The sequence below is a fragment of the Botryllus schlosseri genome, chromosome 5 (genome assembly GCF_051294905.1).
Source record: "Botryllus schlosseri isolate E-star chromosome 5, Bs_hap1, whole genome shotgun sequence".
Lineage (NCBI taxonomy): Eukaryota > Metazoa > Chordata > Ascidiacea > Stolidobranchia > Styelidae > Botryllus > Botryllus schlosseri.
Genome location: NC_137240.1, coordinates 5,279,081 through 5,303,035, shown reverse-complemented (window position 1 = coordinate 5,303,035; position 23,955 = coordinate 5,279,081). Strand labels below are relative to the sequence as shown.

The window sequence follows — 23,955 nt, the reverse complement described above, 5'->3', positions numbered from 1 at the left end:
AAACAGCTCTAAAACTAAAAAAAAGTCAGAGTCCACTTTTCCAGATTTGGACACGCCATTGTCATGCTAGATTACGATATGACAAGTAAATGCTAGATTGCGAAACATCAGTTTCAAACGTTATGATGAGCCATATATACTGTGATGAATTATTTGATATGGACGAAGGGCGACAATGTGGTGTGAACGGAACCACGCCAACCCTCTACCTAAATTATATTCACCGATACTTTCGTGAAATCATACTGGTAACTCCGTATCCAGCACTGCGCGTGAAGCGCGACGAAAATTCTGGGCTTTACTAAACTTTTATGAAAATTAAATGTTGATACTCCGTGAAAACAGCCCCGAAATTCGTCAGGCTATCTTCCTGATTGGAAGATTGAACTACTTCTACTTGACGAACTGAAAATAGCGAAAAGTAAGTAAGTAGATCACAAAATATTACGAAGTAGAGGTAGAAGTAGCGAAAATCAGATCTACTTGAGTAAATACCAGAAGTAGAGGAAAACTACTTGAGTACTTCGAAAAAGTAGAAGTACTTCGTTACTGACCACCTCTGCTTTCTAGGCGTACCGTTGTGGACAGCCCATTGTATGCTCATTGTGAATCATAAACGGTCAAATGAAACAATTAGGTTGACATGGTGTTGTGCTCAGCGCACCGCAATATCCTAACTGAAGCAAGACTGCGTTTGCATTGGTTCTTATATCAAGAAGCGCATGATTAAAAATTGTCTTGTAGACAACCTTGTCAGAATGAAGCAACACGCTGTCTCACCAGCAGTGTACGCAAAACTTCAGTGCTGCTAAGTTGCCAGCCAACAGCTGCTGCTGTTGAACGTTCTTTCTCCATTCCCTGCAAGCTACTTATGAAGACAGACACTTTCTACCCGGTTCTGTACGAAAGTATCTTTCGTTTTACTACAGCAACTTTTATTTATTTCTACCATTTGTCCATAATGCGTGATGCATGATACTGGAATTTTTCATAGGTCCCGATTTCGTTAAAATAAAAATTTGTCATGTAAAAATTTGTCAGTCCAAAAAGTTTTTTCAGGGTGAACTACTTCGTGAGGACACGCAGTTCCAATCAGAAATGAAAAGAAGTAGTACAATTTAAACAATATGTGCGAAAACACTTAATTTACATACATGAGGACAAAATTTTGTCAAACTTAAGTTTTGTAAGATAAATAACTGTCAAAATTTTGATTTCGTAGGTCAAAATCTTCCGTTTTTTAGGTGAAAAAATCCCCCTTGTCATAAATAATGCAACACGATACACGAGGAACAGTCGCAGCCCATGCGGTATAAACGGTAAATGGAGGCTTCGATGACCGTTGAAATATAACCGCACCTCCTCTTTGGTCCGCAAGTACCCGATTGCCGGAAAAAGCGAAGTCGAGCTAGCAATGGCAGAGGTGGCCAACTTGAGGCCGCAGAAGGAAATTTGTGCGGCCGTGGACACGTAGGCTAATTCAATTAGTATGCGTTGGCGGCCGTCGTAATGCAATTTGAATTTACGAATTGACTCCCGATTTCTTTATGGATTTTATTAATCTTGAAATTTTCTTCCCGCTTGGCGCGATCCAATGTAACCTAATTTTTCAATTTTAATATAAATATTTAAAAAATCTAACAGCAGAGGAAAATGATGCGCCACGTATAGAAATAGCAACTCGGAATCGTGTTCTCTATCCCTCACTATACCGTCAATCCTGATGGGAGGTCAAGAAATAACAGCATGTAACAAAGTGACTAATAATAATTGACCCATCGAAAATGCATCATCATTTGTAACTTGCCCCAAATTTTCGAATACACCCTCATCATCAACTCTACCGGTCAATCTGATCACATCCATGGGCCAAGATAGGATCAATGTTTGATATTAATCTGTAAAATTACTGATATCAATCACGAAATTCATTCGTAAATATCAAATATTTTTAGCGCTTCGCGCGACAATGGACAGCTCCCTAACATCACCATTGACCAGCGACGACTCGCGATTTCAGTGCGTATAGCAAGCCTATATCATTATATAGATTAGTCCGGAGTTCACCAGAAATGGACATATAGACACCCTAACAGCTAGTTCATTACAACTATGCCCTGGAATGCTGCCGTAGGCTGCATGAGTAGTCGAAATGCGGCCGTGAATGGCAAAAAGGTTGGCCACCCCTGATCAATGATTATTGGTTAGTGATATAGCTTGATTTGGGGCTCACGATGATTCTCGAAAAAGGCGTACCAATAAGAAGCATACTAATCCAGTTAAGATAACAATTTATAGAAGTCAACATGTTATCAATTAGAAAAGCTAATCGTAGTCATACCATATATGCACATACAATTGGATCTGACATCACGTCATACCATTGCAGCCACGATGCGATTTATAAGTTTTTGCATATCGCTCCTATCGTCCTCTCTCATAAATTACCTTCTCCGCCTTTATTTCTCGGAATATTAATGATAACGATACTAACGAGACAGTAGTAAACTATAACATTTCACTGGTTATAGAAAAAACTACTTGAGAAGGGTTACCATAATTTGAGATCAAAAAAAGAAAACAATTTTCAATTATTCTGACATCGGTAGTATCGGAAATGAAAACTGGTGATTTTGAAAGATTTTCGACCAATAGTACTGTGTTGACTAAAAAAGGTGTTCTTTCTCACTCGACTCCCGAATTACCCGCTTTTACCGCATTTCAGCGGTGGTGACTAAAACAACGTCATCTTTCCCATATCAACTGCTAAAATACTCATCGCGTCGTATGTTTTGTTGGTTGTCTTGCCAACTCTGGCGATCACTGCGTCGGAGTCCAATTTTTAACCGCATTTTAACATTTTTTCTAGAAAAAGATGACAAATTCCCCAAAAAGAGAACATTTAGGCGTCCTCCGAGAACACTTTCAATTTATTGAAAAAAGAGGGCAAATACTCGTAAAAGAGGACATATGGTAACCCAGACGACATTAGTTCTATATGGGAGAGATTCGGCAAAGTGGATACAGAATAAGCTGCTTTTACTAGTATGTGGCAGCCATGCAAAATCCACGTTTTCCGCCTTTAAATGCAGGTTGCGTGCGTAACACATAGCTTCTATCTTGAACCTTCGTTAACGCATTCAATTCCATCAATGGTTTGAATATTAAAACAAGGATTCTAGCATTATTCTCAACGAGTTTTGCACACTGAAACTGCGTATCCCACTATGTCGACATACATGCAACATCCATGGATTGTATGAATGATGAAATTAGTAGGTCTGATGCGAAAGGTAGTGACACACTTTCCGGTTCTTGTTCCGTGCTTTCTCAACGCGAAAATGCTAACATATCCCCGTTGTTCGAGCAATAGCACTTATGCAATATCACTTATAACAGGTGGCGAGATAGCGCAGTGGTATAATCCGCGGCTGCAACACCAATGGGTGCGGGTTCGAGTCCGACCGAGGTCGACTTCCGAATTCCGATACCTAAGTGTTGGAGGTTTACCTAGGCTCCTCCTCGCCACCTCATCCGCGTCAGCGGTGTCTTACAAAAGCCTAGAGGTGGGCCGTGCTATAAGTCGGCACTTACGGAAAAATAAGATGAATACCGGCCTGGTGTAAATGACCAGAGTAGTCGACAAACACCATGAATACCCCAAAACAAACAAACAAATCACTTATAATCCAATAGCTCTCAACCGGGATGTCATTGGGAACACTCAGGCAAAGGTGCAGTGAGATCATGAGGTTTTACAAGACTGTACATTACGGTTTTTCAAAAGAATTCAAATTCTTGCCGCTATTTGATCAGATGTTAGGTGGGTTTAAAAAATGCTGCACACCAAATTTCTCTCAATTCCAACTAGTAGATGTAAAACTATAGAAATTTGTAAATTTTGAATTTAATATAGAAATATCAATTTATTTTCAAATTTTACCGTCAACCCCGTGAAATAATTATATTGTCTAAAAAACCGATCCATCACAGTTTTTGCGCAATTCCAACCGGTAGAAGTGAAGTTATTGCAGTTGAAAATTTTTGAATTGAAGATAAATAGCGTTGACGGTGGGTAATCAGAGAATTATTAATGAGAAACTCAGATAACTTTGCTTCTGCGGGTTGTAATCAAGTCAAATTTGTTTTGCATCGTTTTTGTAGACAACTAAACAATTTCATGGAGTAAACATTAAAATTAAAAAAAAATTATTGAACTCAAAATTTTCAAACTCTCATAGCTTCACATCTACTGGTTGGAATTGAGCCAAATTTCGTGTGCAACGTTTCTTTAGCCAACCTAACAATTCTATGAATTATAGCAGCGACAATTTGAAGAAAAAAAAAGGATTTTTGAACAAACCGACTATGCATCCTATTATTTGTTTAGCTTGACCCGATAGGAGCGCATTTAACATATGTAACACAGGGCGGGGTTGTCATTCGTGATTGTAAAGACGTCATCGAAAACTGATCCCTCTGCGTTACGACGTTACGCTACACTACTATACCTGGCGATGTTCGCAATACAGTCCTATATTTGATGGACCCTGCCCTTGTGCGCTTTCCAAAATGATATTGACATTTCCAGAAAAGTAGCAATGTTAGCTTTTTGATAATGCAGGTAAGCAGGTTTATAAATATATTTTAGTTCGGGTCCCGGCTGGCAACAAGCAGCCCGATGTATACTTGGTCCTCGTAATTGCTCGGTGCTGTAAGTGTCTATATATATCACAAGCTATTGCTAAATCAGTGCGTTTTCTATAAAACTACCAAAATAAGTGTTCCTTTACCAACATCAAACATGTTGAGTGGTATACATGGTGTTTCGACTATACTATGCTCATTGCTCATATTAACACGTACCGATACTTCTCATGATGATTCCTTATCTGCCGACTTCTAACAACACTGCTTGCTTTTTAAATCTTTTGTAAGACACGACATATGCGAATCACACACGAGAAGGAGCCTAAATCAACCTCCAACACTTACGTAGGAATTATGGAGTCGACCTCGAACTCATACCCTATTGCTGTTGCAGCTGCGGAACCTACCACTAGGCTATCTCGGCGGGGATTAAACGTGAATAATTTAAGACTGTGGAAAATCAATATAGGAACGTATGAGCGTTCTTGGCGGTATGCAAAGATAATGCGAATGAGACGCACCATAATTGATACATTTGGCGTGTAGGTCCGGGAGTTTGCAAAGTAAAGTCATCAAGCTAAAATGACTCACGGCCCTTGTCAATCGTAGAGATCAGCTCAAACCCTTATATCATAGTTTGAAAATCCTGAAAATTGATGATGTCTATAGTTTTGAAGTCTCATTCTGATTTAGAAGTACTTTAATAGTACCAATCTCATTTCACAAGAGGTTCCGTTATGAAATATATCTATACCTCGGACTCAACAGCAAGCCATTACCTATCAAGGCAAGCTAATATGATGGGACTACATTTAATCCAGATCAGGAACAATTCTTTATGCGTATTTAAAGCCTTGTCGTAACTATTTTCGCGAATCCCACAAGAGTTGAAAGACCTGCATCACAAAAGTTACAAGCATTCGTATTATGAACTAGTACGAGTATTAGCATTAGCCAACATATTGGGTGTTTTTTATCTAGATTTATTTCCTATTTTACTTGCATAATTTGACTCGTCCTGCGCATATATCTCTGTAAAAATGACAATTAACTTCACTATTCCCATAGCACAAGATACACAATATGTAGCTCGAATTAATACCAACAGCTGCAGCAGACTGGAGGGTGACTAGATCATTTCGTTGCAGCTTCATCTCGCAATTACTATATACCTATAGCGACTGCGTATAGTCTATAGCTATACCATTTTACGTTTTATATCACAATTCGTTTTTAACTTCATTTTCTGTTCCGCGATCGATCAATCTCTTCTGCGTCAGTTTTTGATTTTTTCTTCTTTGTTGCAATGAATATTATTTATTTTCTATTTCTCTCGATATATTATCATTTTACATGTTATTTTACAAACATGAGGTCATGGCTGAACGAAAAATAAAAAATATAGGTTTTCAACTTCTTCTGCGGTGTCAATATATTTTCATACCGAGCGAGATAGTGTAATGGTCATGCGCCCGGCTTCTCGAGCGGTAGGTCGTGGGTTCGATTCCCGGCCGGGTCATACCAAAGACTCGAAAAATGGTATCCGCAGCTATCCTGCTAGGCGCTCAGCAATCACGGATAGCATGGAGGAGAAAAAAAACGGGGGCGCAGGCTAGATGATCTCATGGGGCCGTATCGCAACTCCGTCGTCAAAGCATCTCGATAGTGCAGGCGAAAAAGAATATCATATCTCTCTCTCTCTCTCTCTCATACAAACCCCGTTGTCGTCTTTCTAGGCGAGGTATTCGAAAAGGTAGCCTACTTGACCCGATCCGATGATGTGTGTATCATGCGCTATTCCTAAAAAGTAATCATTACCATATGTTAGAGATTGCAAGTGTCGGCTGTTATGTCTTGGGCAATATTAACTACGATATCGAAGCAGATATAATCAGTAATGCCAATTAATAGCGGATATTTTGCTTGTGATATCAAATATCGCGACTACTCGGATCTAGCACAAATTAAATACAGTATGTATCAACTCAGTGGTATAGCGGCCAATAATGTGATGTTAATGATATGATGTGATAGACTGTGTGATGCCCATTGCCCATCCTGCAAGCGTCAGAAAATTATCGTGCGATACGTACACCGAAACTGCCGGTAGGTGTCAGTCATACTCCTTGATGGTGTTCTATCTCTTATCTCATCCTCGACCGCGGATATTGAGGCAATCATTACTGATTCCCATACATTCGTGTTATAAATAACATATTGGATGATGTAAGGTGCATTTCGATATGGAATTTCGAATACTTCATAATAATCATGCTGATTTTTCGAAGTAATTCGAGCTATTGCCGGACACGGACAGTAGGACATGTTGTAGGGGGGATGTGGTACCGATGGATCAAAAATTGCAAAATGATCTCTGGCCCTCAAATCTTCAGCCGAGAATAGCAGATCTTTTGCTGTCTCAACACTTTGATACAAGCTCTAACTATCGCGGACATTTACATGGATATCCTCTTTTTCAAAAAATATTTATAAACGTTTAAAATTTGTTGCTCGAACGTGTCATCGGTCCCCACCCGGTGGGTCCAATGGCGCACGACCCTGGGACCTATGAGACATAAGCTCAAAACTCGAATTTTTCAACTTGTTTTGTTGTGTACTATAATCTAAGCTACAGCATGCCAATGAAGGATGTTTCGTCGCCACCTACAAGAATAGAGAAGATTACATCAACTCAAATATTGGGATAAAATCACGTTTTGATTTCCGCCGAAACTTACAAAATTAATACCACCTACATATTACCGGGAAATCGACATTTTGACTTTCAAATACCTCGTAATAGCGATAAAACACCACAGGTAACTATGATTTACAGCCTCTAAAAGTAAGCTTGTTTCTGTTGTTAAGTGATTAGTTGGTCCAACTATTTTGCTTGATTTGGCTATGGTACCGTAGGTCCCCCACCCTATAAATATTGTAATTGAATTGAAAAACGTCCACTCGAGGATGGTATCGATTCAAAAAATATGTGCCATTATATACCCTGATACTAGCCCAATAATTCACATCAAAAAGTATCGCTTGTTCATTGGTTTGGAAGGTGATATAGAAAAATGCATCTGTCGACCCAAATTTACTTTGCACCCCCTAAAACGCAAATCATTTGTCACAGACCCCATAACTCACACAGGTCGAAGTTTTTTGCATGCGAGGAAAGATTCTACCAGCATGCCATTGTAGACAAAGTCGCGTACTGTAATCATGGGATTATTACAGGATAATTTTTCAAGTATTTTCGGTCCCAGTGTTTCATCGGAACCACATCTCCCTTATATGAACGTGTACGATATATATTCAAAGATTTTGTTTGACTGGACTGAAAATAGCAGTATTATTTTAACAAAGCAAAAAATTCAATCATTTACCAGTAAGTCATCAATCTTCTAATTGATATTACTGTAATTTTATTGGTATAAATCAAAGCGTTTGGATTATTGATGATCTTACATGAGACCAATGAACATTGGTAAAAAAAATAAGCGTACATCAATTTTACATATTCTGGATATTTTCTGAGTATAGGAAAATCAAGTCAATTAGGGCTAGACTAGATCTGATGATATACAAGCTCAACCTTTGCATTAATAGCAAATTGCATGCGTATACAGACTATATAATTATACACAATAAAAACATTGTGTCTCTCATTCATTTGTATTTCATTCGCTTGGTCATAGTCATATCTCATTGTAGGTCGCACAATAAAACTTGCATCAAAATTGGGTCGCGAACTGAAAAAGGTGGGAAGCACTGACATATTATCCAATGTAGGTATGGTCTTGCGCTTGAAAGAATCACTTGCGGATTGTTCGATAGCATTGGTTGGAGTGTTGTGTACCGCATGCTGTGGAAGCGAAAGTTATTATGAAAGAATTCGCGTTGTATAATAATTAGAGTATACCTGAACTGGCGTGTAGTAGTAGTTGATTTATTTTGAGAAACGGCTGCGGTTTTCTTCGATTCTGTCAAGTCATACCTCTATCGCCACTTTTGCAGCTGAAATTTATGTGTCAACTCAGCGCCAAAGGCTTCGATGTAACACCTATAACATCGGAGGATCGTAACTGGATGTGCTGTGTTGTTGTTGTTTTGGGGTATTCATGGTGTTTGTCGACTACTATGGTCATTTACACCAGGCCGATATTCTTCTTATTTTCCGTAACTGCCGACTTATAGCACGGCCCACCTCTAGGCTTTTGTAAGACACCGCTGACGCGGATGAGGTGGCGAGGAGGAGCCTAGGTATGGATGTGCTGTGGCTTGTTCCAAAAATCCATGACCATGCACTCAGAGTAAAGTTTTGAACCCAGGAGAGCATTTATTCACAGCGATGTTTCAAGGTCACAGATGTTGATGGAAACACATAGATGTATCTATCATATTCATCACTTTCTTATTGAATAACCGTGTGTGGGCATTTTAACCCTCTTACCGTTACCACTGAATATCAAGAACTCCGTTTCCACTGGTAGCAATTGAGCCAAATTTGGTGAGCATTGTTTCTATAGACAGCCCAACAGTTTCATGGGGTGAAAAGAAAATTTGGAATTTTTTTTATGTATGTTTAGATAATAAATGAAAAGCTTTCTTCTCCTGTAGCAATGCGGCTACTGGTTGGAACTGAACCAAATTTGGTGTACAGCCTTCAATTAGGTAACCTAACAATTTTATCAGGTAGCCAGTACAATTTGTAGAAAAAAGTCATTTGTAAATATCCCCACGCAACAGTCGAGTAAACTCGATGTTGCCAATCCCTAATCTCAACACCCCACTCACCTGCTGTTAGGGAACATCTTCAGACTGAGATCGATGACAACAACACCGTAAAACGAGTTCATCTATAGTCTATCTCTATACTTTTTCACAGCAGATCATGATTTTGCACTTTTCTTTACAAAAGACATCGCCGCATTCCACGACAATCCTGCCCCGTCATGTGTTACAATACTCATAGCGTTTCTCGGTTTTGTAAACCGGCAGATGATCCCGATGACATGTGCGTGACTTGACAGAAATACTGATGAAGTAACCATCGCGGACAAGAAAAAAGCACCTTTTCTCAGCTAGACTCTGCAAAAACACTCGGTTCAAACGAGAGATGTAACTCTACGAGTCTCCCGGCCTCGAGGCATTCTAAAAAATCTCACACACAGATCGAAACTCATAGGCATATACTTCACACCAGACCGAAAGTATTCGTTATACATTTTGTTGTATATATAATGATTGCAAGTTCTACTCCTGTATATATACTGGATTCTATACAGGCCACCATCCACGACGCAAGCACTATTCTTGATCTTTTTTGCCAAACCACCAGCCCGGCTTTTTCTTAGTCGCTGGGCAACTCCCTTGGGACCTGCAATTATCAAAGGATTTCTCACCGTTATGGTTATACGTAGATATTGTATCTTGTTATGTTAATGAGTTGTAAGCCCATTGCCTAGTATGCAAGTGGACCTACGTCTAACTTGTCTGACAAAATGTGTGGAAATTACATATGTAGACCACGTCAGGACATATTCTGAATGGGTTTGATTTATCCTGTCTAATCTGGGAACCACGATTTGGTCAATTAGATTACAATGATTCTAAAACTGTATTGCGGACGTATAGTTTCACTTTCAAGACTCATTGAACCCGTCTTTCCATTGTGGGTACTTCAATTTGTGTTTTTTTTACTGTTAAAGTAATAAAGGATGGTAATGTTGCAAAATTCTACTCCAGTAGAAGCAGAATTCACGATTTCTAGTATAGATCGGACGTACTCCGGGGAGAAGCTGAAAACAAACATTAAAATTGCGAAATGTGCTCGTTACGAAACACTTGACTATTTTCTTGGAAATATAGTGCCCGAAGATGGATATTCGTACGACAGTTTCAGCCATCATTTTCATTACCAATGCCTGCTATTTCGGAACGCAAGATGCATTTTTATATTGACTGGCATTTAATTTCAACCACGGGCCGTAATTGAGCCGCGAGCAATCTGGCATACTCGATTGTTTGTGCCATTAGGCCAATACTACTTTCATAATTCCCGGTTACTAGAGGCATGGAGCATCCCTGCCTCTCTTGTACTAAAATTAGATATCTGGAATAACGCATTATGTTTTTCAAGTCTGATCTATTCAATTCCGTTGAAGTTTTGGAACCACTGCTCTCGGAATGGTAGTGGCATTGGTCAGAAACAAGCCCGCTTGAACCAGCAATACCGGTAAGGAAACCTGATTGGTGAGTTTGAAATAATAGAAGCAATTGGTGACGGACATATGGCCACTTCTAAGAGCATTAAACATGGATTTCTACATCTTCTGAGACTTAATACCTCCTTCGCTTACTTACCCGTAAGTCTTTTTAAATGTTACTGGAGCCTTGGAGTAATGTTTGCAACTCTTTAGAATTTCGAAAAGTGTCATCGCCTTCACATATTTCCCGGCCTTGTCGTTGCACGGTCTGCGATTGTTGTAGTACTTTTTGTTGTAGGTCGACTTTGCCTTGCTCTGTGCCACGCATTCCGACATAACCTGATCGCACTCACACAGTTCCCTTCCCGCACCTTGTTACAAATAATGGATTCGCGACATTAATGGACTGCGTTACACTTGTGTACGCTGGAAATGAGCGAATTTTTATTGCCCAGGTCCATGTGCAAATCCTGTTCTAGATTTAAGCCTTAAACCCAAGTCGAGATCCTGGATTAATTTCTCACGCCCAAATCCAAAGTCCTTATTTAGCAATGATTCAAATTCATTCAAATTGGGAAATCAAAATCATCAGAAATCCGTATCTATGTCTGGGGGAGTAAACTCGTAATTCAAACCTGGTAAAAAGGCCAAATCCTGTTTTTTTCGTTCCACCATAGTCGTTTTTTATTAATTCTAATTCACATCCTCCTTCATAGTTATATGTCATCCCATGCAAGATCATGTCGACAGATCAAATTGTTGAACTATTACATGCTCATCCTGCTCAACTATCGATTATGTGTTAAATCTAGCGTTGCATTTAAAACCAAAAATTAATTTAAAGCAAACATGTTTAAAACAATACCCTTGTTTAAAACATTTTTTTTTATTCAAATGTGATGTCGTAGTGGATTGGTGTTGAAAATTAAAACTATAGGGGGAATATGACTCCTTTGACGAAATAGGCTTCCAAACCCTGTCATATATACGAGCCGAAAATATCTTTAACCAGGACTACATCTTCATGCAGCATTTTTACGGTCAGCGGTCATCATAATCAGAACTTTGATTCCTTACCAATGATCTGTATGTACGCACTGTAGCTGTTGAACCAACTATTTCGTGGGTTCCAATCATCCCATATCGTATACGCCGATTGTATCGGGGGGTAATCGTCCGTAGGCTCATAGAACATGTTTTTGGAAAGTATTTCCACCATTATAGCATAATAATACAACTTAAAAAATACGCTATTTTTTAAAGGCCTTTGCTTAAATCACTTTTTAAAACGTGTTTTAAATAAAGTGTTTTAAACAACCATTTGTTTTAAATGCAACCCGAGCTGAATCTTGCGTGCTATTTATTAAGTGACATGATAATGTATCCACAGTCCCGAATCTGTTGTTCACCGCAAGGTTGAACCGGGCCTACGGGCCCCTGTTGAACGGTATATAGTGGTCAGGGTTTCTAGATATCCCTGATACTGGTATTCGGTCATAGCCGGATTATAGGTCATCAAAAGACGTCCCCAACCAACGAAATATTAATTTCCTATTTCCTTATATCATTACGGTCACTATGAACACCGGGCTCAATAACAAACCCCTAATAAAGGATTAAAGTTCTTACTAGGTCCGCTGTCAGCGCACTTCGTTTTCCTTTCACCGCTGCAACACGATACATTATATTTCGTGGTATACGTATGACATCCCAACGCCAGTTTGTATTTCTTCTGCACTCTTTCGTAGCAGAAGTCGTGAATTTGGCAGCAGCTGAAAAATAATGAATAGCGGATGATACTAGCTCTAATGCTGCATTTCCCTTTTTCAATGCGAATCTATAAGGACTACTTCTTACCAATTGCCAATCCTATATATTATTATTTCCACTTACTGATCAGTAGAGTCTACGTAATTTCCGTAGTAATCACCCCCTCCACAGTAGCATCCATATTGATTATAGGTTTTCCAAACCCATAAGGCTTTTGAAATCATACTGCCGGTTTTACCCTGAAATCATGAATACATTATTTTCCGGCCCAGGTCATATACGTAGAACGGTGAACGCTGATTGTAGCAAATGTGTCGCTCTTTACTACAAACCTTGATGCCATAGCTTCCACAGGAAAGTATCAGTTTTATCGACGGAAACTGAGTCTTGTATTGATCTATATATACTTAACTAATATGTGACATTCTAGGCATGACTCTTATACCTTAACCATAGCCTTGACAGGTATTGTAGATGTGAAAATGGCAATTTTCTTACCGACGTTGAAATCATCGTGAATACATTATCCAGAGGTGGTCGTAGTCGGTATTCAAATAAAAGTGGAAGTAATAATCAATTTCTACTCAGATAGAAGTATAATTATTGATTTACAAGTAAGTCAAAAAAACTAAGTAAAAAAAACTTAGTGTTCCTAGTTTTGGCTAAAAATCTGAAAACTGTCAAGAAGAAGTAGAAACAGTCTAATATAATAACTACTTGTGGAATATATTGCAAGAGGGCAAAATCTACTTGAAGTACTTCGAGAAGTAGAAGTACTTCGATAGTGAGCATCTCTGACTGTGTCATATAAATTTGATAATTGCGTAACAACATGGGAAATTGAAAGCATAATACAATAATACGTATCAGGCTTGGACAAATAGATAACTCTAGTCGTTTAATTTAGGGTTCCCATATTTTGAGATCCGAAAAAAATTACACTTTTCAAAAGTTTTGAAAGCTCTGGTACCGGAAAAGAAAACTGGTAATTTTGAAACATTTTCGACCAATAGTACTCTGTTGACTCCGACTCGACTCCCGAATTACTCGCTTTTACCACATTTCAGAGGTGTTCACTAAAAAAGGTCATCTTTCCCATCTCTGCCCCCAAAATACCCGTCGCGCCGTATTATTCGTTGATTGCCTTGCCAACTCTGGCGTTCGCTGCGTCGGAGTTCAGTTTTCGAGCGCATTTGAACACTTTTTGAGAAAAGGAGGAAAATTCCCAAAAGAGATGACATTTAGGCGTCCTCCGAGGACACTTTCAACTTATTGAAGAAGGGGACAAATCCTCACAAAGAGGGCATATGGTAACCCTATCTAATTCGACCAATCAAATCTGGGGTGGGAATTTATTTTTCCTGGAGGGCCAAATATGAAGTAGAAAATTCGTTGGCGGGCCAAGAGTAAAGTTTAGACTATATTATGAAACGTGCGGTTTATGTCTACAGAAATCTCATGCTCATGAAATGAGCTCAGATTGGATATGAACTGAACTTGATATTTGTTGTATTCTTTCGCGGATTCCGTGATTCTAATTTGAAAAACAATGTGTATCTATTATTCTGAATCTAATCTAATTCGAAGAACAGCTGTAATTCTAATTCTAATCTAATTTGGAAAATCTGGAAATTTTGAGTTCTCCAGCTCTTATCAGGGTTGTAACCAAGTCACAAGGCTCCGAGTCTCGAGTCAATCTCATTTTTATAGTTTTGACTCGAATCAAGTCGAGTCATTTTCAATTCACCACCGCGTCAAGTCCGAGTCCAAGTCAGCGAGCAGAGGGTCGAGTCCGAGTCATGGTATTATGACTCGAGTCCGAATCCAAGTCGTCGTGTTGACTGCTCAGTTTCCTGTTAAAGTCTTGTTAAACCCATTTTTATAACTCTGTTTGGTGATATCGAATGGTTCGCATTTACAATATACCAATTTGCCTCATTTTTAGCAGTTTCTGGTCGCATTTTCAAGTACCAGTACCAATAGATGAAATCCCGATATATACTATATATTATACTATAGTGAGGCTACTTTACTATTCTTCGAAATCACAATGAAATGTCGGTCTTGGCCGTCTGAGTCTCGAGTCGAGTCACTTCCGTATTTTAATAAAATGGCTCGAGTCATTACAACCGTGGCTCTGATACATATAGATGTGTAATTGGAATGTTCGTGGGTATGTTGATTATGGTATTCATGGACGAACGACAACATAGTTAGTGAACAGCCTAATTGTTGTCAGCTACTACGAATGATTTGTTAAGAAGACGGTATAATATTGTATTGCCTCCTTCGGCCATGGCGTTACCTGATAGCACGCGAGCTGATACACGAAATTCAAGGTCGCCCACCGCGTCCCATCGCCCGAGTTCCATAGAGCTCCGTCTAGCAAGCTGCTCCAAAAGTCTCTGTCGGCGAGTACTTCGTCGGCATTCAACCCGTGATCCTCGATTATGCGTCTGATCTCGACTTCGTCGATATCCTCCTCCAGGCCCTGACGAAGAAAAAACACGGTTGGATATGGAAATAGTGCTGAATAGAGCGTTGCTGGGATGGGCGAAATCGATGAGTGATTCGATTCGGAATCTAGTATTCGACCTCGAGTCAATTCAGGCATTCGGGTGTTACTCATTATGGTCTAGTAAGAATCTAGACGATCTGGAAGTTCAAATATGTGCCTTTTATGTAGGGTCACCATATACGTCCTTCTTTCTCAGGAAGTTGAAAATGTCATTCGAGGACGCCTATGTGTCTTCGTTTTTGGCAATGCGTCCTCCTTTACAGATCTTACAGGTATAGGATAATGGACAGGTGCAACTGAAATCGACATAAATGACGCGAAATAGTCAATACGGACGTTCGAGCGGGTCATAGACGGGAGTGGAATGAAGGTTATGACCTATTCTTAGTCAACTCAGCAAAATGTCCAGTATATATTGCAAATTCGGATGTTTTCAGTTTCGATCAACTAACTTTCTGATGGTGATGATTTGGTCAAAGTGTCCTCCGTCCCCGATTCCAAAATATGGTGACCCTGCGTTTATGCGACAGCAAAGAAATAATGCCTGTATGGCATACTTATGCAACTTTTAAAAAAAATTTAAAGGGTCGTTTTATACAACCATTTGTTTTAAATGCAGCCCTACTCGTATGACTGCATACTGTTTCACATATTCACTCCATAGTTGAAACAGCTGACACCGATTGAGTCGGTATATGGCATATGATGGTTGTCGGTGACCACGCAAATGAACTAATGCGTAGAGCTCTTACTAAAATGGGCTGCGGACCATCCGTAGGCCTATAGCGTTCATAGGTTACGTATCGTTACCTGTCAGGTCGGGAAAGTTCGGAGATCCAAAAATTACATAACAATGCGGCATGTGGTTGTAAATGTAAACCTCAAAGTTTGATGCTGCTGCTCTTTCCATCAGCTGCGTATGGCGCACCGGCGAATGTATTATTATTATTTTAAATAGATGTTTTTGAAAATGAAACACTGTGCGCCAGGACTAAAATTTAGTATCTCAGTTTAGTGGACTATAAATGAGTTACATTATCGCATTGCTGACTGGTGCGAACTCAAAGAGAGGTGATAGAATTTCTGGTCACGGATGAAATCTAGCATTTACGTCGGCATTTGCGGAATTGGCTCTCTTGTAAGCCGAAAATTACACATGCTTTGCTTGTTGTGCTATTTCCTGGAAAGTCAGAAATCCGTATTGCGTTTAGAAAATGTATCATGACCATGGAGGTCGAGATCTCCCGGCATAGCAATTGTACAGAAGTGCTCATGCCGGAAGCCAATACTGCCTTGCCCCCAGGTCTCTTAGGCCCAGGAAACGACAGAATTCTTCGAGATGCTCTTAATTGTGCGTTGATCACTTGTATTAGCTATTAAAAGTGTGATCGCCAGCAGGTGTTTCGCCTTTAATTGAAATGAAGAGCATGGCATAAAGTGGTTTGTTCAACATCGACGGAATTAAGTAATATGAGTCGAACTTTTCTGTTAGTTATATGTGATTTGAAAGCGATATCTGATCTCATGCAAATCCGACATGCAAGCAGGAGCAATATAGCCATTGGGGTAGAGCAGTGGTCGGGAACCTTTTTTGTCCGAAGAGCCATATAGGCCCTATTTTTCAATCTCAACTCCCAAAGAGCCATATATGCCAATCAACTGTTACGTCACAACTGAAAATTCGTGACGATTCGATATCCCTACATGGGATTCCTCGTGTGCGCCATACTTTCTCTGTAAAACTGGTAGGCTATTTATTGTTCGAAAATAAAGCTCGAAACGAGAGGTAAAGCAGAGACGGGCCAAGTCTCACCATTGACAACGCAATTCATCGTAAGTAGCTTAGAATTTATTATAACTGATATTAATCGAATGTGACTGTCACACTGATTCCGAAAATCTAAATACTTATCGACTTCTCAATACTCAAAGTATTCGGAGGTAGCATAACGTTGCGCGACACGCATACATTTTATCGCCGGTACTACACTAAGTTATGCTTACCAATCAAGAACGTGGATAGCTATGGCGTTGTTTGTAATTCAAGCTTGTAATTGTGAATGTCACATCCACAACAGTTCATTTCGCGCTGTAGACCAGGAAGACGATGTGTGTTCGAAAACTACGTTTTGAAATGGGCGTCGCCATGTCTGCTATGCTCTTTGATTAATCAACGTATCGCACAATTCAAGATTTCGAGTCGGATAAATAGAATTCGCGAGTGATATTGGCCGCGGCGTGACAGTAACTTAAATTTGATGATTTTGAAAAGAGGGGGTCCGAGCACCTAAACCTGAAGACTGCATTTTCTTTGCCTCTCGAAGACATGTTGATACTGCCACGAGAATAATTATTTTGGCCGTAATGAAAATTTACCAACAAGTCGCTGCAATATTGATCAATTCAGTACAAAAATAAATATTTGCAAAGAACCATTATCTTGTAACCAAAAGAGCCATATATGGCTCGCGAGCCATAGGTTCCCGACCACTGAGGTAGAGGAATACATGATTGCATTTTTGGAATTTTCCAATATGCTTAACTGAAATGATACATCAGGAATCCAGGATCAATGGTTCAAAGACTTGATACAGGACACAGTCTTGCTTTTCAAGCCATGACTGGGCAAGTGGGCATTGTAGGCAATCACAACAGTATCTCATTTACGCTTCTCTATCGATCGTTTATCGTATATTGACTTCTCAAGTTCTAATTGAGTACCACTCCCACACGTCGCTCATCCGTCATATCATACACAATCTGTATTTAGCGATTCCATTTCGGATAAATCGAAACGCTGGAAAATTACGGAGAAAACACACGCCGATCCGGAAATTTTTCCATTATAAAACAAAGCATATGGCCGTTCCTAAAACGCAAATATACCGCCCATTATACATGTAAACATTTGCTTAATTGTCGGGCGATAAGACGTCCGGTTCGAGATATAGTAACTGAGTAGCTACCACTATAAACAAGTAATATATCATACAAAAAAGAACACGACAAAAATGATAATAGACTGATGTGGCCTATAGACATTAAATACGATCTTTGATAGCTTGCCATCGTTCCAATTTGTAATGAATACACAGTAGAACAGAAAGCATTTTTTTCTTTCTTTCTCTCACTATCTCTCTCTCTCTCTCTCTCTCTCTCTCTCTCTCTATCTCCCTCTCTCTCTCTCTCCCTCTCTCTCTCTCTCTCTCTCTCTCTCTCTCTCTCTAATGTCAGCTTCCACCGCTCTCTAGAGTCGAGTCTAGATTACCGCCAAGGGTTGCGACCATCTTAAATGAATTTCGAAAGCAATGCTAATATCATGATAGCACATTATAAATGCACGAAAGTTGAACATTCGAAATGCATAAGATGGACAAATCGTTTTATCAGTCACAATCCCTTGCGTTTGGATTCGGCATAGGCTATATATGCATATACCTGCGATGGATGTGCGGATTTCTCACAGGCATCGTTGCACGTGTCTTTAATACGAAATAGAACTTTTGCAACAGCGATGCATGACCATGCGATACAAAGGCGGAAGGGAACGCCGTTGACTCCATTTGAAACATTTATTCTATAACACTTACCATAAGACTTTTGATTCTTTCGATTGTATCAGCGGTGTCGATTAATGTGGATAGCTGCAAATCGTCCGAGACGGACGCCACCTCTTTTATTTCGATAATAATCACTCCCAGAAGAAGAACTATGAGTCGCATGAGATTCATCATTGTACTAGGAATAAAAAGCCTGATGGAGGAAAAATTAATGTCACTCTGTCGCGGCGTTGGTGTATGGGTAACTTGCTGCGGTTTAAAAGTAAATTAGAGTACCAGATGTGAAGCCAACTTTTCGTAATACCCGTAATACGACAATAGGTCCCCCTCATGGCCAGACGTCTACTGGTAATATGTTCAAACTTGATGTCCCTAATTAACAGTTGTAAAATACCTATGTGCGCCATTCCGAAAACGCCTTGGAATGATCCAACAACACTTCGATTATCAGGCTCTTAAGGTGATCTATGCACCCTTTTCAATTTTCAACCTATCGAGGTCGTCATGTCTATAGTACCTATGCTATGACATACTATTTTACTACATAAACGCACTCTTATAGACAGCGCCTGTCAACAATGAAGATATACTTTGCTCGGAATACCACATGTTATGGACGGGTCGGACGTAAGCCATTTTTCGGAAGCATCTGACTCGTCACAATTGGACTGCACCAAGTTCTGAACACGATTTGTTCTGAATATAGCAAATGGTACAACATCCATCACGCCCACATCTTTTGTAAAGTACGGACTTCCTCCTTCGTTTCATAATGTATGCGGATGTATTCCTTTGCTGTCTTTGGGTGCGTGGTTCATGCTAGAGAAAAGTCAAATATCCCAACTCTACTATGTTGTAAATCGTTGTATACAATAATGCATGAAGACTCGCTAGACGCAAGGACATCACAACATAGACCGATGTCACGCCACGGCTATGCCAGTCCAGACATCGCTCTATGACGTGACCGCCAGATTCACATCAATAAACCAGTCGTGTATGATATTTAAACAACCGTGAAACGTATACGCGTAACATTCCAAACATTTAATATATACAGTTACATACTCACCGTAAATTTGTGCAATACTGTACTGAAACAAAATACCTCATACCGCAAATATGCATCGTAAATATAGTGAAGCCTCATCATATCTTTTGTATCAAATCTTATATTTTCTAGATCTCTATATCATAACCGGTCGACCTATGTTTTAATATGTATCACAGAGAAAGGTCGGTAAAAACCAATTTCTTGCATTTTAACACTCTATCAGCAGTCATGTGTTTACTATATTCTTTCCTACCACGTAACACGTGAAAATGTGATATCGCCGTCCTATTATGCGGCCGCCGTTAGTGACAGAAACATATGATATCCCCGATAAGGCAGCTCATGTTCCTAATACAGTCATCCTCATCAAATTCATACTAATTATGCCATCCGTGTATGTAAAAGCGTGAATACAAAATCCAAACATGCGCAAAATAGAAAATGCCATTATAATATGCGGTCATATCCCGCAAGTGTCCAAAACAGTGGGCAGATCTAGGCCCATATAGGTAAGATATATATAGTAGGACGGATTGGTGGTACGGGTTATTTCAATGCTAACAACCGGTAGTGCGCAACTATGTCATACGTCCGCAGTGTTTAGCACAAACCACCTTCAATGGGTAGCAGTTACTTCCCTATTAGTTTTATGGTGATACAATGTATCGCGGAGGGATGTATGAAAGAAAGGCTTACATTGGCCTTCATACTATTAGTCCATTACGGCTTATGAATTGTAGTTTCGAAACGAGATACTTGTATGAAGAATGAATGCAATGCCACGAAACGGAACTGTTTCGAGATACAACGGCTTTAACGCTTTCATTTAGTGCTCAGTATTTCTCAATCGCGCAGAGAGATTCCGTACAAAGAAGATATTCGGAAGTCGCATACGTACAGTGATGGTGTCAACACTCTCATATTACATCTTCAATCGACATTATTCATTGTTATCATTCGCCAACAAGTCACCCTAGGACAGGTCCTCCAGCTGTGATAATGCGAGCCTTTATGAGACGTGTTCTGGTTGGAATACCAAAACGATATCGTATATCTAGGATACATACCATACCTCATTTGAGTATGACCATCGCGCAACTTTTTCATGGGTACATCGTCAATAGCTTTTGCTGGAACGTATACATTTGACATGTTTCGATAGCACATTCGTTTACATGCTTAATGTGTAAAGAAAATATGGTAAGTAATAATTCAATCATAATACAATCATAAAACAGCATCAAAATATAGCATACCTATTTTGATTAAACGTAGAAATATCCAAATCCTTTCTGGGACTCACCACCACTAAATTCTTTTGGCAAGTATGACGCATTTGGCATGTTTTGAGAGCACTTTCATTTATATGCTTAATATGTATATAATATAGTCTGAAATACGATAAACCTCTTTTGATTAGGCGTGGAAATATCAAACCCTTGCAGGGGTTCATCATCAATAGCTTCTATTGGGAAGTATGATTTATTTCACGTGTTCTGAGAGCACATGCCTTTGCGCGCTGAAAATATATGCAAAATATGATCACAGCACGTATGCGGCTTTCTGAAGTCCTATTGTTACGCAAGGTAAGATTAGACATGGTTGATGTCATTCGGTCTTTCAGCGCGAACGTGCTTCGTCATGGTGAGAATTCCCCTCGATAGAAATCCATGGGGATTCCAGAACCTCCTTTGGCGAGTGCGTGACTTGGCACTATCGCTCACGCGCCCTACGAGTTTTCTTAGAGTAAACTATTTCCCGTGAGGATTATTTCCGTTCGAAGGTCCGAGATGTCACATTCCTCCATTCATTACTCGCGGGCGTAAAATCTGCCGATTCATCGTCCAAGTTTAGAGAAAGTTACATCAACGTATTCAGTGTTAACAAAGAAGCATGACATTAAATCTGAACTTGCAATGATCAAACATGTTAACGAATTACCAAATTTGGGATACGGTACCGATTCCTTCACGTTACATGTTCTGCAGGGCACTCCATGCACACTCTGATACCTTTATGCTGGGTAAATTTTCACCAATATAGATATGATATGACCATTAATGACCACCCTGTTATATGGTTATATGGTCCGTGTATATTATATGGTCCGTTAGCGCAGGTAACATGTATCTGTTTGCTCTTACGGATATGTCCGATTATATTTCCGTCGATATTTTAAAGGCACAACTCACAGTCCTGTTACCCAGAGATATGCAAGTATTTGACAGGAGAGATGATTTTTAATATCGGTGTAAAACCACGGGCCGCAGTGCTTTTTGTCATCTTTTTCAACCATTTTCTTAGCGCACACGCTCCAAGCTCGAACTTTCCAGACCAAACTAAAATAGAAAGCAATTTAGCCGCACACAATTCAAAATTGCTACTTTTCGCACGCCACAGACATTTGCTCTAAGGGACGCAGGTTACACAATGCACACTGTGCATTGCACAGTTGTATAGCTTTGCGGAAACAGATCTTCATCAAATGCAGCGTTCCAAATGACAGGATATCGACAAAAGAATGGAATGTGGAATGCGTGCTTATATACATAACAATGCTATCGAACAAAGGGCAATCGAAAATTTCAAAACAATCAATCAATGTGTAGTATTTATTATCAGGGGACATGGTTGTACTTTACTGATTTCTTGTCGCGGGGTCTTTCATTGAATGTGATTATTTACGGGAAGTACTTTTGGGCCGTTAGGAAATCATGCATCCTCCACGTCATCATCGGGAATGGATAGAATTTAAGTTCCTTGCCAAACGTGAGTGCAGCAGATATATCACGCACCTGGTTTATCTCTGCGGCAAGTCAAGAATTTCACGAATTGAACGCTTTTACAAGAGTCAATCCACGCGCACTGGATGCGAATGTCTGGATTTTAAGAAGTGACGGGATTCTTGCGTTAAATTTATGAGCATTGCATTGGCTCAGAGCCGTGAAATTATGCGCCCGATCCGCAAAGATTAGCTCGAAAGCGTCTTGGAGGTACAGATTACCCCTGACGAGTGCCACCCGTAAATATCCGTGTTTATTTCAGTATGAATATATTATTCAATTGTACGTTGAAGATTAGTTCAAGAGCTTAACTCCGTGCAAGAGAGGTCGAGCTGCGTTGCTCAGCAAATTCTTTCGTGCAGTGCATACGGTGGTGAAACTGCCAAGTCATTCCATCGCATCACGTGGTCAAGAGGTGGTGGCTGAATACTTAACGGCAGCAGCATTTCACGGAAGACACGCCCATATATTTCGTTCAACGTGTATGCAGGGATGCATCGACAAAGCAAACTAGCCGCTACTACGCACCTGACAAACACATTGCGAGATGAAGCGGTCTGATATTTACATACGTACTTCGAGAACGTTGCAATAGTGATCTTCAACAAAATATGATTGCCAAACGTTTCCTAACCTCATTATTCCAGAGTGCAATATGCAGCATAACTGCGTAGCCCACGCGTCGCGCGCGTGCTCACACCATGAAAGTCGCGTGACTGATATAACAAGAAGACTTCAAGGCGTGTAAAGTCAACACTGCCCGCACTTCGATGGATTTACAAGGCGATATTTTAATAAATAGTTACAACTATAATTACGAGACCTACATTGCTTGATTAGTTTTCAGCCCACCTGGTTACAATGCGGCAACAGTATTCTTCTATTCATGGGAATTGTGCTAGTCATGATGTGAATCGTGAAATATATGAGGTCGGTGGTGACCTTATGTCATAGGATAGCGGTTTCAATCCAGAATTCCAGCGGTGAAAGTCAATTTCTTCGCACAAGTTAAGGATCTGCTGCGTCATCCGCGGTTTACTGGAGAATTTTAATTTACTTTGATATGACTGAGGTCATGGAAATAATATGTCAGCGATATCGCTTTTGTGTAAGACAACTTACCCGAAAGGATATCCTCACGGTACGATATGAAATCAAACAATGGCCCAAGAAAGGGAATTGCAGAATCACGTATCACTATTTTCGCTCGTGGTATGTCTCAGCATCTTCTCACTATTGTTACTATTGTGAAATCAAATATTTGATGTGCCCTGAATGGAGTATAATATCAAGATGCTGGGGTTATTGTAGTCCGACAAGCCGTGAAAGTTTTTGCAATAGAAATATAATTTCAACTTAAAAAATCTTTTTGTCTGGAGTAAAAAAACGAGTATCTTGAACATTTGATATC

General features: G+C 39.7%; 1 protein-coding gene and 1 long non-coding RNA gene across 3 annotated transcripts in view; one reads left to right on the top strand and one right to left on the bottom strand.

Annotated features, from left to right (window-relative positions):
• LOC145438745 (uncharacterized) overlaps positions 1–23,955 on the top strand; it is a 139,299-nt gene that overhangs the window by 88,301 nt on the left and 27,043 nt on the right. The window lies entirely within an intron of this gene.
• LOC145438725 (uncharacterized) lies at positions 9,828–18,935 on the bottom strand. Of its 2 annotated transcripts, none has more exons than XM_080316076.1 (6): positions 18,738–18,935; positions 14,935–15,120; positions 12,753–12,868; positions 12,509–12,631; positions 11,017–11,127; positions 9,828–10,030 (listed from the first exon to the last, which is right to left on the bottom strand). In XM_080316076.1, exons 1-6 carry the CDS (start codon positions 18,879–18,881, stop codon positions 9,961–9,963), a joined length of 750 nt encoding a protein of 249 aa, XP_080172202.1. In that variant the 5' UTR covers positions 18,882–18,935; the 3' UTR covers positions 9,828–9,960. The 2 variants fall into 2 exon arrangements, with proteins under 2 accessions (XP_080172202.1, XP_080172201.1); XM_080316075.1 differs by having other exon boundaries at positions 11,017–11,230; positions 12,489–12,631; positions 18,738–18,933.